Source organism: Erythrolamprus reginae, chromosome 2, assembly GCF_031021105.1.
Source record: "Erythrolamprus reginae isolate rEryReg1 chromosome 2, rEryReg1.hap1, whole genome shotgun sequence".
Lineage (NCBI taxonomy): Eukaryota > Metazoa > Chordata > Lepidosauria > Squamata > Dipsadidae > Erythrolamprus > Erythrolamprus reginae.
The window spans coordinates 88,743,001-88,764,216 of record NC_091951.1 but is presented as its reverse complement, the minus strand read 5'-3'; the positions used below and the strand labels follow the sequence as shown (position 1 = coordinate 88,764,216).

The 21,216-nt window shown below is 37.7% G+C and overlaps 1 protein-coding gene across 4 annotated transcripts in view; it reads right to left on the bottom strand.

Annotated features, from left to right (window-relative positions):
- Window positions 1–1,348: 1,348 nt before the first annotated feature.
- PFKFB4 (6-phosphofructo-2-kinase/fructose-2,6-biphosphatase 4) overlaps window positions 1,349–21,216 on the bottom strand; it is an 86,952-nt gene continuing 67,084 nt past the window's right edge. For 2 of the 4 annotated variants that reach the window (XM_070738620.1, XM_070738618.1), the window contains exons 8-15: window positions 17,680–17,887; window positions 14,648–14,794; window positions 12,461–12,565; window positions 10,735–10,864; window positions 9,550–9,612; window positions 8,640–8,704; window positions 4,384–4,475; window positions 1,349–2,055 (exon numbers count right to left, since the gene is read on the bottom strand). In XM_070738620.1, the coding sequence (XP_070594721.1) occupies window positions 4,416–4,475; window positions 8,640–8,704; window positions 9,550–9,612; window positions 10,735–10,864; window positions 12,461–12,565; window positions 14,648–14,794; window positions 17,680–17,887 (778 nt within the window). In that variant the 3' untranslated portion in view covers window positions 1,349–2,055; window positions 4,384–4,415. The remainder of the gene's footprint in view (window positions 2,056–4,383; window positions 4,476–8,639; window positions 8,705–9,549; window positions 9,613–10,734; window positions 10,865–12,460; window positions 12,566–14,647; window positions 14,795–17,679; window positions 17,888–21,216) is intronic. The other 2 variants (XM_070738621.1, XM_070738619.1) reach the window with 1 other exon arrangement.

Sequence of the window (21,216 nt, the reverse complement as noted above, 5' to 3'; positions counted from 1 at the left end):
CCGGATTCTTCTGTGCATCTTTGAGAATCCTACTACAGGAGCAGTATAGATGCTAATACCCAAAGATGATGATGGATGGATGGATGGATGGATGGGTGATGATCATGGTGGTGGCAGTGACAGGGCTGTAGGATGTGTTGGTTCTCTTTTGTGAAAGAACTTCAGAACGCTAAATCATGGCTCAGCAACTAAGCTCTTGGAAGCATCTTGGTGTCGACACCCCCAAATTAATGTTTTAAAAGCACATAAAAAATTAAAAAGGAAGAAACCATTTTCCAAATCTTCAGCATTTTGAAATTCTTGCATGAATTTCAAAAGGGCACTTGATATTTCAGAAAGTTTCAGGCAAGGATGGATCAAACTGAGTGAAACCTTGTAAGATTTGATGGTCCTGCAAGATCTTAAGAGACAATTTGAAAAAGTGTCATTGTTATTTACTTTGGGAGTGAAACTTTCCATCATTACCTGAACATGTTGATGGTATTCAGTGCATGACATCTGCTAGCTCCTCCAGTAAAAAACCCCAATCTTTCAATTAACTATCCAGTCCAGTTTTAAATGAAAAATGGAGGGACTGGGTAGTTGTCTACCCCCCACCCCTACCACAAAAGAACCCCACTCAAAACAAGTTAATATTTTATCTTTGGTTTAAGGAAAAGGAAGAAGTGCATCAATACTATGAACTTAAGTCAGAATAAGTGTTTCTCAAAACTGGTGGTGCACATTGCACTAAGATTTTTGGACCTCTAACCACTGTGTTCCACATTCTTCCTTTATTGTCTTATTTTTGTCCATGTAAGATTATTTAAATTTTCATAGGCTGTACAAGAATTTCCTTGAAGAATATATAAAATTAGTGGTCCTCAACCTTTCCGGCTTTATGGACTGGCAGCTGCGGGCAAGAAAGGAGATTGCAGTGGGTGAGCACACTTGCATAAATGGGACTTTTGTGCATGAGTATGCAAGACTGCAGCTCGCACAATTGGAGCTGTGCATGCTTGCCCACCACTTGTGCAATCCATTTCAAATATCAGGCGGTGGCCCAGGGATTAGGACCCCTGTATAAAATAGTGCTTATGAATAATATGCGGGCCAACTTTGGCTAATTAAAAGGATCCATCAGTATTCTTAGATGGAATTAGTTATATTTTTAAAAGGAGGGGGAGCTTTGAAAATGGTTTTATTTTGTATATTATTATTTATTTTGTGTATTACTTTTTTTCATTAAGTAGAAAGAAACCTGTTGTTATTTTCGATTAAAAAAAAAATCACTTGAATAAATTATCCAGGAGGCTCTAGAGCATTTTATAATAGGACCATAAAAGAAAAAATATTTTAGAAGCTAAAATAGAAATAGAAACTTTAATAAAATCATTTAAAAAGTTGGTGTTATAAATACCAACTGCTACAGCATTATTGTCCCACCCCAAAAACTTTTAATAGCCCACTTTATAACATTGAATAGATCATAAACATGTAGTTTTTTGTATTATCAACCAAAGCAATGTAATTATGAAATGGAAGGGGAAAAAACTTGAATGAAGTTTGATGGAGATGATAAATATCCTGTCTAGTAGATGAAAAAGTTTAAAATACTTTTGGTGTGCATAACATTTCATGTGCATAAAGTTTGAATAAACTAATCAAAGGATTGTTTCTAACAGAAAGACCAACTCAAAAAGATATTCTAATGCTAGAAGTATCTCAAAATAACAAATGACAATTTATACATATAACATTCGAGATCAAAAATGACAAGTCCGAAGATAAAATATATTAAATTAAAACTAATTTCATCCTGCGTTCCATAAATACTCGGTACATTTTTCACTTTAATGCTCAGTTTGTCTTGAAATCCATTTTAAAAGAAGAGAGCAGGCTTTTTTCTGCCTTGCTTGCTGCCTCTTTTGAAGGCTTTCATCATCGTGTCCCTGAGAAGTGTCCTTAATGTTGACATTGGATAGCAGCCTGGGACAGTGGTGGGAGACCAGAGAGCTACAAATGATTAGGTACAGTCTTCAAGGCATCTTCTCGAGAACGGCTCACACACACATTCTGAAAATAAAATAAGAAGAATTGATTAGCAAGCTTTAAGTGGTTCACAGTCCAAGAAAATGCATAGTTTACGGAGTCTACGGAGAGGGGCGGCATACAAATCTAAATAATAATAATAATAATAATAATAATAATAATAATAATAATAATAGTTCATTCTGGCCTGATGAAAAAGATTCTCTTGATTAATTTAGGGAATTAAGATAGTAAGCCTGCACTGAGATTAACCTCTTAGAAAAATGCCCTCTTAAGCAGTGATGAATGAGTAATTTGACTTAACTGCATCCAAAGATAAGTTTGCCTTTAGAGATCTTGGGATCTAATAGATTCCTTAAATTTCTGAAGATGAACTACTGTTGCAGACCCACATTGTACTCTAGAGATACATACTCTCCAAGCAGCTACCTTCAGACATAGAATAAAATATGTAGACCAAGAAGCCATGAGAAAAAATGACAACTTTGGGGTTTGGGACATTACTAGAAGTTACACATACATAAAATCACAGACAATGTATCATTTTTTTTATTCTCTCGCAACATTAAAATTGAGGAGAAGGACAATTTATAAAGAAGTCTGGTTCAAAGTATACACTGAATAATAGCAGCTGCCCACTGGCTGACATAGCCAATAAACTTTTTCACAAGCTCAAGTTATTGCCAACTCACGAGATGATGGATGTTATTCAATATGAACTCCTGGGGCCCACATATTGGTTTCAGTAAGTATAGCAGAAGATTGTTTTTCACCATTAACTAGCACGAATTTAGGATCATGCACAGTGCAATGTTTTTAGCTCTTCAAAGTCAGCCAAACAGATAGCAAAGTTTTTATTTTCAATATACATGCACAAACACGGGGAAATCACAACTTCTGAGAGTCATTCATCTATATCCACCTACCTCTTCTCCTCTTTAAACCAAATCTCTTTTTCTAGGCCACAATGAAGCATTACAACTTCCTACATTAGCAAATCACATGACAACTTCATCAGTAATACTGCCCAAAATTTCCCTTCACTAGAGAAGGCATGTAATAAATGTTGGTTTTCCTCCACATATGCCGTTTTCAGGTACTATTACCTGATTATATTCTGCCAAATGCTGCAGATTGGTTGGTATCTACTAAGTGGATACATGACGTATAGTTTAATTTCTACTATCTTGCATTAAATGCAACCTGAATCAAGCAAACTATTAAACAGCATCACCTTTTACCAAAACACCTACTTTCAAACAGACTAGCTGTGCAGTGATATAGTGAAATATTACAAAATGTGTCTTTCTTTAGTGCCCATAAGATTCCCCCTTGTATCAACTTTTCCATTCAATGACTAACAAATCTTAAACATAAAGTCAAGTACGACACATTATGTCAAGAAGATATGGATGGGATATGCTATTATGGTCCTGTATACAAAAAGGATGCTGCATGCAAACCTTTGGACAGCTACCAGAGATGCCTAAAATACTGTGGCCTTGCTGCTATCTGATGGTCAACTAGCTTTTGCATCTCAGATATGGCAGACCTAGTGAGAAGCCACAAAGATGAATATGAGCCCAGAGAGCCTAAAGGGAAAGGACATAGGATTCAGCAGAGCAAATGTGGAAGCCATGGGAACATGCAACTCTACACCCTGATCATGACTTCCCAGAACATTTCCAAAATCCACCCAGCAGGGGCAACACCAGATCAAGAGCCAGAGCTGAAAACTGCTACAGTTGAGAAAGGAGTAATAGTCACTAATGCTCTTATGTGGACTAGCATTTGAAACCAGGCCAATGCTCTTCAACTGCTTTAGAAAAAGCTTTGATGCCTAGGAAGTAAAGACAGGCAATTGGAGATGGGCCAACGTCTTTGAAATACTGCCCACTTAATAGGAAACAACTTTTTAGATACATTGAAATCAATTAGAATTATAATTTCTGTTGATAGGATTACAATGGTCAGTGATATCAGAATAAACACCCTGTCAACCTGAAAAATACCCAGCTATTTTTCATTGGTTCCATTGTATTTATTGCAACTGTCAGATATATTGTAACTATTAATAACTTAGGCATTGAAAGTACTGAATTGAGCTTTACTGGACATAAAACGTCAAATTAAAAATCAGCAATAATTAAGTTATATTGCAAAAGGAACTACTAATCACATTTCAGAAGAAGTGAACAATAACTTATTAAAGATTCAACTATTCAATTCAAACAGTCTAAAACAATTTGATCTCCAAATCATGCAATACACAAAAACTGCTATATTCGCATTTGATTTCAAAGTGATTGGAATGACTGATTGAAAATTAATAAAGTATGATAAAAACAGCACCACATCTTTCATAGCTGATCAGGAAACAGGATTCACAGATGAGCAGGGACAGTTACAAGGGCATCTTCACGAGGTCTGACAATGTCTACATTCTGTATAGTAATAAAAATACAGAAAATATTTATCATGCAGGATTGCCAATCAGTGTTTCCACAAGAAATCTCCTGTATTTAAATTAATGGATGATTGCAATTCACCAAACAAAATTTGTGCTTGCTTTTCTTATAAACATGTACTATTTTCTTATAAACATATATTAATTGATTTATTATTGATTTACAGAATAAAATAATTCTGTAGTTCCAGTTTAGTACCAGCAACCTTCTTCCCATACATGGAGAGGTTACAATTTTAAAATACTCCAATTTCATTCTCATAGTTGTATCTAAATACCTGCAAATCGTGTTCTCTTACAATGCCCAGATTAGTGGGAGCAATGGGTGGCAATGAGGCTTAGCAACTTAGATCCCTGTTCTGGAGGAAACCACCACCCCCATCCCACCATTTTCCACCCATCTTTAATATGTTACTATTAAATTGGCACACTTTTAGTCCTAAAAGATCAGCTCTTTCCTAGCAGAGCTGTCATTTATCTGCCAAATGTCTTGTGTAAGTCTGGGTACTCTGCAGTACAGAACTATATTATTAGTTGTTACTTCTACCCACTAAATCACAATGACCTTATGGGCTATCTGTCTGTATACAGAAATCCATGCTTTCTTCTAATTTCACAGGGTCATTTAGCTATGCCTTCCTTTGGACTCAGGAAGTCCTCATATTAAGAACGAGTTCAGTTTCCAATTCTTGTCTTTAACTCAAATTTGAACATATACTTACAAGAGGGCTATATGTTACTAAAAATGGTAGATGGTGTTCTTTTTTTCTCAGTGTCAAACTGCTGAAAATAGGCCCTACATTAAAAATGTGCAGCTTCAATGGTTCATTGACTCAAGGAAGGAGAACTCTGTCCACCATTTTAGTAAAAGGCAGGCCATTTGTAAGTACAGGTTGTAAATGAAGCGTTCTTAACCCAGGGACTGCCTGCATTAGTCTATTACTTTAGCATTATCGTCTCTCATTCTACTGACTTTTTTCGGCTGAAATTACATCAAATCTAAAACTGAGGCAAGTATATCTCCAACAGGGAATTCCTACTTCCAAGCCCATGATTATATAATGCCACATAAGTCACCTCATCCATGACTAAGTCATCAATGAGAACAGATTTTATATAGACCAACCTGGCATTCAAAAGCAACAGTCAGAGTCCAAGGCATGAGGACACAATAACTGGTTAATGGGTTGAGCACTTGGCTCTGGACAAGCTCTCAAGTAGCAACCTCAGAGTCCCTCAGATTCGGCCATACCTATCCCTGCCGGTCACAATCTTGAAGTTTCTGCTTTCTACTCTGTCCCCACTTCCCTAGCTCTCCTTTCAAAGGCACCCATATACCCACCCATACCACACATATCCGACAACCACCAACCATCCCAGTCCTTATAGTAAATATCCCCCACCCCGGCTGTTCTTCTCTCTCTTCCTGTCCAGGTAAGTAGAAGATGGAATAGCTCTCCAATTAATAGAAAACCCAGGCTGAGTCCAGAAGAAAGGTCCAATCGGCATGTGTCCAGAGAGTGATAAAGCAGAGCTTGGTGCTGCCTCCACCTGACTCTTTCCAGACTTCAAGGCACACCCTTAAATTTCTCCCTACTAAGCCAAAAAGATCCCAGAACTACAGAAAATTGTCTTGAACGCAGACTGGATAAGGATAGATAATATGGATGTGAATTCATATTTGTGATATGCAAGTGAATAGTTCCTTGGTCCTATAGAGATGCAGGAATGGACACAACTAGTGCACCATCCAAAGATGTACATAAGCTCTCCTAGCCCCAGCTTCTACCTGTTCTTCAAGCCAGAGCTCTGAGTCTAGGAGAACCCCCAGATTGTGCAACCAGGTCTGCCCGAGGTAGTGTTATCCCATCCAGAATTAGAGATGGAAAATCCTTGGCTCAAAATAGCCACAGCCTCTCCATGTCAGAAGTTGAATCAGAGCCTGTTTTGCTATACCCAAAGCAGCTTTGACAGCCTGGGATACAATGTCCACAGCATCAGTCAAGGGGACTGGAGTGGAGATATAAAGCTAGGTGTCATCTGTATACTGTTTATACCTCACTCCAAACTGATGGATCTCCTCATCAATGTAGATGTTAAACAGGAGAGAGAAATCAAATCCCGAGGCATCTCACAAAGTAGGTACTGCAGCCTGATTCTCTCCAAGCGTATCAACACCGACTGAAACTGATCCTGGAGTAAGGAGGAGAACCAACACACACATAGCCGCTGCCAAGAGTTCAAGAAGAGTCAGGATGGATGCATTACCTCTATCCTACTCCCACCAGAGGTCATCCATGAGCGCAATAAATGCAATCTTGGTCCCAAACCAATAAGAAGCATCTAGATGATCGGCTTGATCAAAGGTCCCTTGCAGATGCCCTGCAACTACTTTTTCCAGCACCTTCCCTAAGAAGGGAAGGTTGGAAACTGGGCAAAAACTATCCAGCTTAGATAGCGATGGTTCTTTGAGGAGGGAGTGCACCACTGCCTCATTAAGAGCTGATGGGACCGCTCCATCTTTAAGGAGGAGTTAACTAACAGCCATTCCTTCCCATACAATATACAACTCTATTACTGATCCTGAAAAAACTCACTTACGCATTTCCTTTACAAACAACTGACTGAAACTAGCTAACTTTCAATCAAACAAGCCATTTGAACCAAAGCAGTCTGAACATTCTATCTTTTTTTTCTTTAAAAAAAGCAGCTATGAATTAATAGAATAACTTGAATTAAGTTATTCCGTGAAAATAAATAGAGGCAACAGCCACCACATGAAAATACATATTGAAGAACATATTTCCTGTTATTAACTTAGCTTGGTACACCAGATTCCCACTGAAGACAAGAATACAATCATGGTTTCCTGTCTTACTGATTGGGTTCATATATCTCATTAAACTATATTTTGACTTAATGAACAAACTACCAGATATCAACCATGAACTATGGTATACAAACTACAAGTATTTGTTCACACAATAAATAAACCAAAATTAAATGAACCAAAGTTTGACTATATGGACCTAATAGTAAATCATAGTACTGGTAGCATAGATATACAAATGGCTCAGAATCAAAACACGAAAAGTAATGTTGGACACAGAAACGTTTATATGACATTTATTTGACATATTCAGTCAAAATTGTGTTTGTGCTTTTGTTAGCACGCCTTCCATCATGTTAGGAAGTATGAGTAAAATAGATGAGACTTTTCATATAAATCCAACAGACACAAACGGAAGTCAATCACTAAACAATGATGTGTGTCTATTAGAGAGAATAACCATAATTTTGCATTAAAAAAGAGTGTCTATGAATTTATAGTTATTCCAAAATTTTATTATAAAAAATAAGCTTCCAATCTAGCCGGACAGAAAAGTCTTTGCTGCTATTGTCCTAGAATGAGCAACAGGTGGCTTTCAAAATCAAGATAACAAAAAAGTTTCCAAAATAATGTAGTACATTTCACATAAAACATAGAGATACCAAAAACTGAACTACTGCAGTTATATTTGACATGACATAAGTCAGGGTTGCTGTAGTAGAGCACAAGGCAAAACAGCCTGTTGAAATTAGGGTCAGGACAAGAGAAAGTACTAAAGTACCTACAAATCTAAAATATTTTTCCCCTTTACATTAAAAGAATGAGATCTGTCACTGAATGGCAATATACAGTATCTGAATACTGCAGAGGTGTTGTCTACACTGTATTGAGGGATATAGGCATGTTTAGAAGCCATTCACCCCTGAAATCTTGTATGACATTAATTTTTTCATGCAGAATTATTTCTAAAAGTCATCGAAGTGTATTAAAGAGAACATTAAACATTCCACTAATCAGATAAACTGTTTTATCAGTGTTCCCAAATATGAAACTCTGGATGGTTGTGAATCCCCACTCCAAAAATCAAAGAAGGTATGAAACTCAATGGCTTTTTTTACAATGTTCCCCTGCTATCTTATTTTTTAAAAAATACATTTTAAAAATCTACTTCGGGAAGAAGCAATCTGGAAGATGCAGTTAAGAAAGGGGTAGGGAGTGCTTAATTCTTCTCTTACTGGCAGGTTTTCTAGTTTAATACTTCTTCCAAGCTTCTTGTAAAGTTTTAAATTTATATTCAGTAAGAAGACCTACCCGTGGTTTTTCCCTGTGTGTATTTACAGCCTCAACATTTAGAAAAATAGATTCCACTTTGCAACCTGTAGGAGAAATCAACATTTTCATTTTTAATATATTTTATTCACTAAAAAAAGAACAATAATAACAACAGCATAACAATAACTTAACTTAAAGTAACAATAACTTCCTTTTATAGCCAATGGAATTTGACACAAATAAATACTGGTTAAAATAGTTCTGATTAAGATTTGTTAACACTTGTAGCATCTGTTCAGGTAAGGTTGCTTTATAAAGTTTCCTTATACAACACTCTGGCATTTGAGCACTGAAGCCTAGTGATACAGCTTCCAATCTGGTACTCCACCCCATCCCCCATATTTCTGGTGTCTTGTAACATTTTCAGTTCGCAAGTTTTGTTGCAGATGTTTCATTAACTGAAGTAGGTAACATCATCAGTGCTAGTGGCTTGCCCAGCTCCCTCTTGCTTCATTTGCACCCTACTCCAGCTGGAGAGGTTGACATTCTAAAAATGGACGCCTGCCTTTAACATACAGTAGTAATACATTTATCTGCAATAACTGCAGCATTTTGGACACTAGAGGTCACTGCAGGCTTCTTTTTATTTGAAGTGTAACTAAGTTACAGGAGTATCCCTGAATAGGACCGTAGTTATTCAAATTCCCAGCTTAGAATAGAAGCAATGTCTATTTTAAAAGATTTTGGTTTATGATGAACTGAGTGGTTTAATGCAGGCTGTGATTTGTTTAACAAGTACAAGTGATTTGATATATAAACTGTTTGGACTAGGAATTACTAGTCTGCCTTTGATAGATGTAATCTAGTGAAATGGTTTTTATAATAAAGTTGATGAATAAAGTTCATAATAAAGTTGATTCATTTGCTTAGCTCAAATTTAATATCTCACCATAAGCCACTGGAGTTAGCTTTAAGACCGTATGCAGAGGGCACTTGAGATAAGGCAGTTGTTCTGAAATATATAAATAAATAAAAATATGGTAAAAAGGACTACAGTGATCCCCCGAGTTTCGCGATCCCGATCATTGCGAATCGCTATATCGCGATTTTTCCACCCGATGACGTCACTCCCTTCCTTTCTCATCTTTCTTTCTCTCTCTCTTTCTCTATCTTGCTTCTTCCTCTCTCACACTCTCTTTCTCCCTCTCTCATCTCTTTCTTTCCTTCTCTCTCTTTCTCTATCTCTCCCCCTCTTGCTCTCCAGCGATGGGGAAACCCCATCTTCGGCTCCTCGCTGCTGCGGCGCTGCAAGCGAGCAGCCGGGTGGGCGGGCGAACGGGCAAGCGGCAAGCGATCTTGGGGTTTCCCCGTTGCCTGGGCAACGGGGAAACCCCATCTTCGGCTCCTCGCTGCTGCTGCGCTGCGGAGCAGATCAGCTGTTGGGCGGCCGAAGGGGTCTTCCCCGCCGCCCACACGCAAACTCCACCATCTGCGCATGTGCGGCCATGGAAAACAGGACGCGCATGCGCAGATGGTGTTTTTACTTCCGTGCCGCTACATCGCGAGTTATCGATTATCGCGAGGGGTCTTGGAACGGAACCCTCGCGATAATCGGGGGATCACTGTATCTTCTATTGACAATAAAGTGGTTATTAATTAGTATTTATACCTTCCATTTGTAGAAAAGCAAAGAGCACACAAGCAATGCTACCGTGGGATAACAGACACAGGTAAGATTCTAAGACTTAGCCAGGTGAAACAAAATAATAAAGAAATGGTAAATTGAAATAACTAGAAACAGAAACATAGAAGACTGACGGCAGAAAAACTAAACAAATAAATATATTTTAACCAACCTAAAAAACAGTGAATCTTTTCTTCACCACAGACCTCCTTTAAATACCTTTTGTGGCCACAAACCATGACCACAGATCACTAAATAAATCATAACATTTCTTCAAGTCTTCATAAACATCACACACACCACACAAAGTGTCCACAGACCACAGGTTGAGAACTACTGACACAGTGATATCCTAAATTTATATCACTTGTCTGCAATTACCTGGTAACAAAATGAAAGTTACTATGGATTAACATGAGCATTCTCTGTGGCCATTTGTAAGGTACCTACCTGCAGGCTTATCCAAAAAGTAAGCAAGCAAACAACGCATAACAGCTTGGTGACAGATTACAAGCACATTTTCCTGCCTTTCCAACTCCATAATTACTGGCTCTAACCTTTGAACAAGATCTTCATAGGACTGAAAAGACAACAGCAAAAAAATCACGGTAATATGGATATATGTATAAATGAGCATAGTTTTATAATAAAATTGATTTGCTCTAAGGTGGGTTAAATAGTACCACCTGTGTTCTCTTTAAAATACTGTAATGATACAAATGCTTCTGATCTGTGAAACTGGGAAAAATGCTTATTACTTATTAAAATCAATGCAATTCTTAAAGCAGCTGTATTGTTACTTTAAGGCTGCATTGATACTTATCAGAAAGGTTTATCCTCTGTCTGGATCCAATTCTAGAGTGGTATTTCTTCTTTGCAACTTTTAATCATTCCTTTGTGCTTGAAATTCAAGTGGTAGATTAATGGCAACTATCAAGTAATTACTGACTTACATGAAATGATTTCAACATCCATTCTTCCTCTCTGGATCCATTCTTTTAATAGCAATCTGTGCCTATTTTTTTCCATACCACAGAATTCCAATTGCAGAAGATTACAGACTGATTCTGTCACTTTATTCTTTGTCTATTTCAATATTTACACATTAATGTTTATTTTTCCCTATATAAGAAACTTTGTAAATAGCTGGGTAGTTAATACAAGTAGCATTTAGCATGTTTTCATGTAAACATAATGAAATGTGTTCTTGCTGACAGTTTTCCAAAACAGGAATCCTGCTACAGAAATTAATTTTTTAAAAGCTGTATATTTTGTACCTTCAAACATGGAACAAAAGTTTTGGAAAACTACCGTGAATAGATCAGCAGATAAACTGGAGGGAAGCAGCCACCCGGTGCTTTACCAAAACATACATTTTTGCTTTGTTAAGGAACACGTGAACATAGACAGCCAAAGTTAACCCAGCAGTAGTCATTAAGATGTGCAACTGTTGACTGAAAAACACAAATCCTCCTTTCTCTCTACAATCAGCAAACAGCTCCAAAAAGGTTTCCATCTTACATAACATCCATTATAACCCGACTGCCTCTATGCCATCTGCACTCCTACAGTGTTTTGAACATTATGATCACTCAGCCAACACATGATACGTGGATTTAAGGCATGTTGCACTTTTAACAAATACTGTTAGCAGCTGCTTTTATTGGTGCTTTTGATTAATGCTTGACTTTTAGTGGCAGCTTATAAAAGGGCAGGCTAACAAGCGATTAACTAAGCCTCAAATAATGTGGTTTTAAATTTTGTTGCTCTACTTAGAGAAAGCAGAAAACACTAATGCATGTTCCATCAGAGGGCCCTGGGTGTTCAGCTACAGGATGGCCAGCCCTCATCAAAACCACTGAACCAAAAAGTCTGAAATAGAAACAGATTTATTTTCTCCTTTTCCAAACGTTTTTTACAAAGCCTTTCAGCCCTGCTTAAAATTTGAACTCTAGATAGGATAGCTTTTCAAGTTACAAAGAAAAGGTGTTACTTAACATACACATTACACAAATGAGAAACTGGTTTCTTACTTTAGTAACACAAAGAAGTTGCGGAAAAACTTCCTCATGAGAAAGAGGCAACAACTCCCTTTATTTCAAAACATTTCTCTTTTGAAACACTTACAGAAAGATTTCGGCATCTTCAAGCTGGAAAGAAGTAAAATTTAACAAACCTCGCCTTTAGGATATCGGTATCTGTATTTGTCCTGGTCTCTCAAAGCAAATTCTAATGGATAATTTTCCTGAATTTCTTCGTATGTCATTTCTTCACAGACTCCCTATGGAAACAAAGAGGAAAAAAGAGACTGCATGAAGCATGACAGGAAACGTGGGCTCTGCTCACAAGGATTCCGTACTAAAATGCCACTTTCATCATGAATTCACTGGAAGCCTATTCTTTCAACTTGTAAATACAGTGTTCCCTCGATTTTCGCGGGTTCGAACTTCGCGAAAAGTCTATACCACGGTTTTTCAAAAATATTAATTAAAAAATAATTCGCTGTTTTTTCCCTATACCACAGTTTTTCCCGCCCGATGACGTCATATGTCATCGCCAAACTTTCATCCGCCTTTAGCAAATATTTTTTTTAATAAACTTTAATAAATAAACATGGTGAGTAATAATCTAAATGGTTGCTAAGGGAATGGGAAATTGTAATTTAGGGGTTAAAAGTGTTAAGGGAAGGCTTGTGATACTGTCCATAGCCAAAAATGGTGTATTTACTTCCGCATCTCTACTTCGCGGAAATTCGACTTTCGCAGGCGGTCTCAGAACGCATCCCCCGCGAAAATCGAGGGAACACTGTATATCTTATGGTTTAATGTTTACTGAGAGATAACTTATGTAAACCGACTTGATCAGGCTGTGTTATTATCATTCTCATTATGAATTCTGAAGTTTAGCTTTATAAATAGAAATACAATTCACGGATATATTTATTTATCTAATCAAATGTATACCTTGCCATAATCCAAAGTAAAATCTTAGCAGTTTACAATAAATGAAACAAAATATAAAATAACAACAAGAAGCTAAACAAAACCCCATCAACAAGCAAATACTCCAAATACCTTCTGGTATTAAAAATATCTGTATTTAGCTTCTTGTTGGAGCTAAGCAAACCTTGAGGTGGGGGGAGGGCTATTATAACCAATGGTTTTACTCCCCTCACCAAAACTCCTGAATATGGAAACAACACAATGGTTTTTCACAGCTTGATCTAATTGGTCGAATCTGCTTTCTCATAATTTTTTCAAATTTCATCAGGAAAAAAAATCTGTGGTTATTGTCAGGGACTTCAGCAGTAATGTTTTTCAAAATTCAATTAATTTAAAGTTCTTAATGAATTCATTTCAATTAATTTACTGAATTTTGACCCACATTTCTACAAATTTCAACAAACAAAACCTAATCAAATTACAAACAGCATAAACAAAGTAATTTATTATTAAAAATTCATTATTTGAAACAATGTATTTTTTTAAAAAACTGTTGTGTCAATTTCAAGTTGAAAAATCATTCAACATGGACAGCAAATAAATTCAATCAATCAATAAGACATAGAGCAGAAATAGCATTTTATTTTCACACAATCATTAAAACAAACTTTGATTTGCAACTTAACTTTAAAGCAGACCTGGGCAAGATGCGGCCCGAGGGCCGGATGCAGCCCGCCCGCTGTCTGTGACCGGCCTGCGGAGGTCGGTCCAACTTTTCTAGATAAGAACCAGGTGTTCAAGATATATAATATATAATTATATATATAATATATAATATATAATTATATATATAATATATAATATATAATTATATATTATAATATATAATATGTAATAATATATAATATATAATATAATTATAATTTATAATTATAATAAAATTAACTCCGTTCTACCCAATAATATACAGTATTGGATAGAAATGAGTTAATTATATTAGTCCGGCCCTCTAAAACCATCCCAATTTCTCATGCGGCCCTATGGCAAAATTAATTGCCTGACCCTGCTTTAAAGCATCCCTTCAAATTAGGAATAGTTGTTTAAAATAAAATTAGTTTATTACCTGACATCAGTTCAAAAACAATGGAAGTAATTCTGTAGCAAGAAAGGGCACAAATACTTTCTAAACCTCCTGAAACCAACTAACATTTACCTTTTTTAAGCATAATATGATAGTTAACATTATAGTTTTATGGCAAGAGAAGCAATAGGTGCAGTGCAATCAAATACATTTGAAATAAGTCTTGAAGACTTGTCTGATAGTTATAAAACTTCAGGAAGCTGCAGGAGCTCATTGTCATCATCTTCACCAAAAAACCACAAGTATACATGGTTATGCATGTAACAGAAAAGAATCCTACCGCATCGATTTCATTTAAAACTTTCCACTGCTCATAAGGCACTCTCAGAGCCTCAGCAGTCTGAATGGTCCTCTTCATCTGACTTGTCCAGACTTTCAGGTCTTTGATGTTTTGATCATTAATGAACTGGCCCAAGCTTTTGGCAAACTGGAAAAGGTCATTAAAATACATTATAATGGCTACTCAGATTCAATATCAAAAGATAACAAATTTTGAATGAGGTCTTTCAAAGGCTCACATAGTCCTTCAACAAAGAAATTTGTCTTGCACTTAAAAACTACAATACATATTCATTTACTAAAATGAGAGGGCACTGTTAATTTTGGTGTACTAAAACATTGCATGAGTGTAAGGAACTTCCACCTGTAGAAGCATAACCTCCTTGAACATTTCTTATTCAGGCTGAAAGATTTATGTTTTTTATATAGTAAAAATAAATGGAGGCCTGTGACATCTCCAGCTTCCTGTATCTGACTGCAATCTTTCTTGAAATGTTTCACAGTTTTTAAGAATCTTGTGATATCACCATCTCTCAATCTTAGCAACTTTAAAATGTGCAGACTTCAATTTCCAAAATTTCCTATCCATCAAGCCTCACTGTAAGCCTGAACATCTGGGTCGCCCCACAGCCCCAAAAAGCTTGCCATTGACTTGTAATTTTTAACATGTCCCTGAGGGAAAATTAATAAATATGTTGTGAACATTTATTATTATTATTATTATTATTATTATTATTATTATTATTATTATCATCATCACAACAACAAAACATAGTACAAATCCAATGATTAAAAAACAATTTAAAACCCTTAATATAAAAACAGTCATACATCCCAGACAAACCATACATAAAACGGCACGGCACGGGGGAATCAATTTCCCCATTCCTGATGGCAGAGGTGGGTTTTAAAGAGTTTGTAAAAGGCAAGGAGGGTGGAGGCAGTCCTGAATTCCGGGGGGGGAGTTGATTCCAGAGGGTCGGGGCTGCCACAGAGAAGGCTCTTCCCCTGGGGCCCGCCAAACAAGATTGTTTCATTGACGGGACCCAGAGAAGGCCAACTCTGTGGGACCTAATCAGTCGCTGGGATTCGTGCGGCAGAAGGTGGTCACGGAGATATTCTGGTCCGATGCCATGAAGGGCTTTATAGGTCATAACCAACACTTTGAATTGTGACCGGAAACTGATCAGCAACCAATGCAGACTGCAGAGTGTTGGTGTGACATGGGTATATCTGGGAAATCCCATGATTGCTCTCGCAGCTGTATTCTGCACGATCTGAAGTTTCCGAACACTTTTCAAAGGTAGCCCCATGTAGAGAGCATTACAGTAGTCGAACCTTGAGGTGATGAGGGCATGAGTGACTGTGAGCAGTGACTGCCAGTCCAGGTAGGGCCGCAACTGGTGCACCAGGCGAACCTGGGCAAACGCCCCCCTCGCCACAGTCGAAAGATGGTTCTCTATTGCAGTGTTTTTCAACCAGTGTGCCGTGGCACACTAGTGTGCCGTGAGACATGGTCAGGTGTGCCGCGAAGCTCAGAGAGAAAGAAAGCAAGAGAGAGAAAGAGAAAGAGCGAAAGAGAGAGAGAGAACAAGAGAGAGAGAAAGCAAGAGAAAGAAAGTAAGAGAGCAAGAGAGAGAGAGCAAGAGAAAGAAAGCAAGCAAGAGAGAAAGACATAGAGGGAGGTAGGGAGGGAGAGAGAAAGAGAGCAAAAAAGAGAGGAGGGAAGGAAGAGAAAGAAAGAGGGATGGAGAGAGAGAGAGAAATAGGAAGGAAGGGAGAGAAAGAGGGAGAGAGAAATAGAGTGAAAGGGAGGAAGATAATTTTTTTGTCCAAACTTTTGTTTACCCCCCCCCCCAAAAAAAATGTGCCCCAGGGTTTCGTAAATGTAAAAAATGTGACGCGGCTCAAAAAAGGTTGAAAATCACTGCTCTATTGTAAGCTGTGGATCGAGGAGGATGCCCAAGTTGCGGAACCTCTCTGAGGGGGTCAGTAATTTCCCTCCCCCCAGGGTAATGGACGGACAGATGGAATTGTCCTTGGGAGGCAAAACCCACAGCCACTCCTTCTTATCAGGGTTGAGTTTGAGTCTCTTGACACCCATCCAGACTCTAACAGCCTCCAGGCACCGGCACATCACCTCCACTGCTTAATTGACTGGACATGGGGTGGAGATGTACAGCTGGGTATCATCAGCATACTGATGATACCTCACCCCATGCCCCTGAATGATCACGCCCAGCGGTTTCATGTAGATATTGAATAGCAGGGGAGAAAGGACCGACCCGTAAGGCACCCCACAAGGGAGAGACCTAGAGGCCGACCTCTGACCCCCCACTAACACCAACTGCGACCGACCGGAGAGGTAGGAGGAGAGCCACTGAAGGACAGTGCCTCCCATTCCCAACCCCTCCAGCCGGCGCAGAAAGATACCATGGTCCATGGTATCGAAAGCCGCTGAGAGGTCAAAAAGCACCAGGACAGAGGATAAACCCCTGTCCCGGTCCCACCAGAGATCATCCATCAACGCAACCAAAGCAGTTTCCATGCTGTAGCCGGGCCTGAAACCCGACTGTTGGGGGCCTAGATAATCGGCTTCTTCCAAGGACCACTGGAGCTGAAGCGCCACCACCTTCTCAACAACCTTCCCCATAAAATGGCTGGGTCCAGGGAAGGCTTCTTGAGGAGGGGGTGCACAAGTGCCTCCTTGTAGGAAGCCAGGAAGGACCCCCTCCCCAAAGAAGCTTTGACAATCTCCTGGACCCAGCTCCGTTTGCAGTTAATTTAACATTTTATTTAAATTAATCCAATGCAGTTTCTGTTCTGACATATTCTCTGGAAAGGAAATCTGGTTTACTGTTCAAAAGAAAAATGCCAAATGTTCCATATATTTCATTATCTGGACCCAAATCTCTTCTTAAATCCAAGAACACAAACAAATGCAAGATAACGCACATTAAAAAAAAATACTCAAAATAAATTTTAAATGTGGTAAAATACAGAACAGAGTAACAATAGATAGAACATAATTACCTCTTTCCCTCTATGGGACAAGCCCGGGTCTCCTCCTATTCTTCCCTTTAGATTTAGTTCACTTTCACCATGTCGACAGAGGTAGATGGAACGAGGAGTTACATGGATATTCATGAGGTAGTAAACAATCCGACTCTGAATATGATCCATTACATGGTTTACAAGGTAACTCCTTCCAACATCCATGATTTTAATATAAGAAAGATCCCTGTAACAGTAGGAGACATAAATATTGTCCTATTTAGCCTAATGCTTTTACTCATCAGCCAGAGACCAGGAGTACATTTTACTCACCAACATTTGAGGAGAAGTGCAGATAGCCCTCCGATTATGTCCATTTGTTCATTGACCAAAGTTACAAAGGCACCAAAAAAATGAACTTGCAACCAGTCCTGGAAGTTTTGGCCACCTCATCTGCCTCTTCCCCAGTCAAATGATCACAATTTGGGCCAGTCTGCAATTACAGCCACTCAGTCCTGCCCCTCCACTTCCCCACATTCCCTGGTGTCTACCTGTACCACCCATTCTAATGCCTGCAGCACCTATCTGGGGCACTCACCCACCCCATTTTCTCTCTGAACTGCTATCCTGTTTGCCTGACATCTTTCCTCTTTCCACTTAGGATGTTTGTTAATATGCAATGTGTCTATTTACACTCATTTTACATTATATAATCTGGTTGGAACATTAGTAAAAATAGCTAACTGTACATACAGTAAGTAATCTTGGCAAGAGAGGGGCGGCATACAAATATAGTAAATTATTATTGTTGTTGTTGTTGTTATTATTATTATTATTATTATTATTATTATTATTATTAATCCAGCATTTTACTATATTTTCAGTTAACTAAGATCTGACGAGAGAATTCCAAATTACTATATTTTTCAGAGTGTAAGATGCACCGGAGTATAAGACGGACCTTAGTTTTGGGGCAGGAAAACAAAAGGGAAAAAATTCTTCCTCTGCCTCCCAGCAATTCGCCTCCCAGCAAACAGCAAACAGTACAAATTACATACACTGTCTGCTGTGCATTTCTGTGAATGTGTGTCTCACCCATGGAAATAGCAAAGAATTGGAGAAATGTACATTATGGCAGTATATTAATGCCAGAAACTTTTCTTAAATGTAGTCACACCAACTCCTCCCAATTATTTAAATAGATCTACTCCAAACATGACTAAGTCAGGGTCTAACTCAGTTGCCTTAACTTAATACTATACAAGGCACTGTTACATTTCAGACTATACTTGTACAGATGCTTTTAAAATTGATGTGGTTTTCTGGAAGTATTGTTATTATCTGCTATTTAAAAGAAGATACAAAAGCATTGGACCACTTCAGAGCAAGCATTTAGTTTAAAAAACTTCTTCATTTTGCTTATTTGTCTAGAACAGTAATAAAGCAGTCTTTAAAAAATAAGTCTAATAATTTTAACATTTTATAGGCATTTATATTATTGATTTACCCCCTTGCAGCAAACAGCCAGTTTCAGCACAGCATGATTAGCATAAGAAAATAAAAATCTGCCTCTGCTCTACCTCCCAGCAATTTGCCTCCTTGTAGTTTTAGTTTTACTTTCAGTTTTAGCACAAGCAGCTAATAGTTTCAGGCTGCAGGGATTTCCATAGCCTATTGCCAATTGCCTGCAGCCTGAATCAGCTGATGGTTGGAAGGCCGATAATCAGTTGCTTTTGCTAATCAGGCTCTGTGCTGTTTGCTGCAAGGAAGCAAATTGCTGGAAGGCAGAAGCCAAATGGTGTGGGTGGCTGGTCGGAGCTACATGTATAATATGCATCAAATTTTCACCATCTTTTTTGGGGGGGGAGGTGTGTATTATATATCAAAATATACAGTAACCATGTTATTTATACTATATAGAATTTGTCAATTCATATAGCTTGTGGCTGTCATTTTCTATTGTAACAAATAATGCCTTGTTTACCTAGAAATGAGGCATGCATTAAAAACAATTAGGCTGCAAAGAGGCCAAGATTTCTTGGAAACGTGGGTGTGAATTATGTTTACTTTACTTTTTTAATGTGTTTGTTAGGATGATTTATCTCTGTAAATAGATATTTCAAGCTATTTTATCAGACAGATTATTTTTTGGGCTGAATCATTAACTAGGAACCTCATTTGCTGATGCTCTAAATTTCAGTTCCGAGATCCAACTATGTTAGCAACAGCATGAAATTAATATATTAACACTGTTTGTTGCCCAAGCCATGTTACTGCATTTTTTTATCATTAGTATAAATTAACACTGTTTTCATAGCTAGAATTTTCCTAGGACTTTTATCTGTTGAGTGTAGCCAGTAAGTAATAGATATTAGTCAACTACTTTTGTAAACCAACTACAGTTACTTGTCGAAACCATAAAATAACTTAGGAGAATGTGGGAAAATAACCTAAAAATTGCATGACACTATTTGCAAACCTCCTAATATAGCACACAGAAGAGCTGAATTCTCAGTGTCATGGTAAATCTGGGCTTGGGCTCTACCAGTTCAAGTCCATATAAGGAAATGTCCACAACCGAGTGTTCTTTCAAATTATGCCATTACAATTTAAGAGTCATATCAGTTTAGCCACTTGCAACAGTAAAAAGGCATGTTATAAATCAAATAAATAAATAAAAGATCAGCTGATTATAAAAAAGAACAAAAACATTAATTTTACCACTACAAACCACGCAGCATAGCAACCAATCGCAAACAGGGCTCCAGGAGAATATATTTACTAGTTAATCTTTTTATGGCTATAACAACATGCAGAAGACACCTGGAAAGACCAGAGATAAGCTTATGACATCTAGGATTTTATAGGCAACTAAGAGAATTCACTGAAACAGTTTGAAATGGTTCATATTCAACAATGAAAAAACTAGCCAGAATTTTATTTTAAAAGCCAATAATAACATTCCCAATGTTACAGGAGTATATATTTTCTCATTTTCAGTTCTATCTCACATCGATCAGCAAATGTTACTTAATTTTACATATAAAAAGATAAATACTCAGAGAGATGACATCAAGAACAGTAATGTTCTGAGATATGTTTCTATCTTCCTAATGGAACCTAGGAGGTATGTCTTTTCCACAGTGGCTTCTGCCCTGCAAAACACTCAATCTCATCCGACCTTAGTATTCGGCACACCTCCATCCTCCTAATCTTCCAGAAAGGGCATAAAAAACTGGCTCTTACTCTAAACATTGGGTAAGAGCAAAAATCCCCAGGATATTCAACTTTTTATCTCAACAGTACTTCAAGGCATATAAATTTAATAAATAAAACAAAACTAAAAGATGGTCATTATTTAAGAAAAAGAACAAATCAGACTGAATCAGAAAACTTAATACCATTTGTCATGGATTGAATGTGGATCAGGAATTATTTTCAAATTATAGTGATGATTAATGTCCAAAATACCCATGTTAAATGCTGTGACTATTTCACATTTGAAGGGGGGGGTTGGGGGGTTGTTTGGCAATCATAGAATTTCACTTGTTCTTTAACCCTTTTCCCTTCCCATTT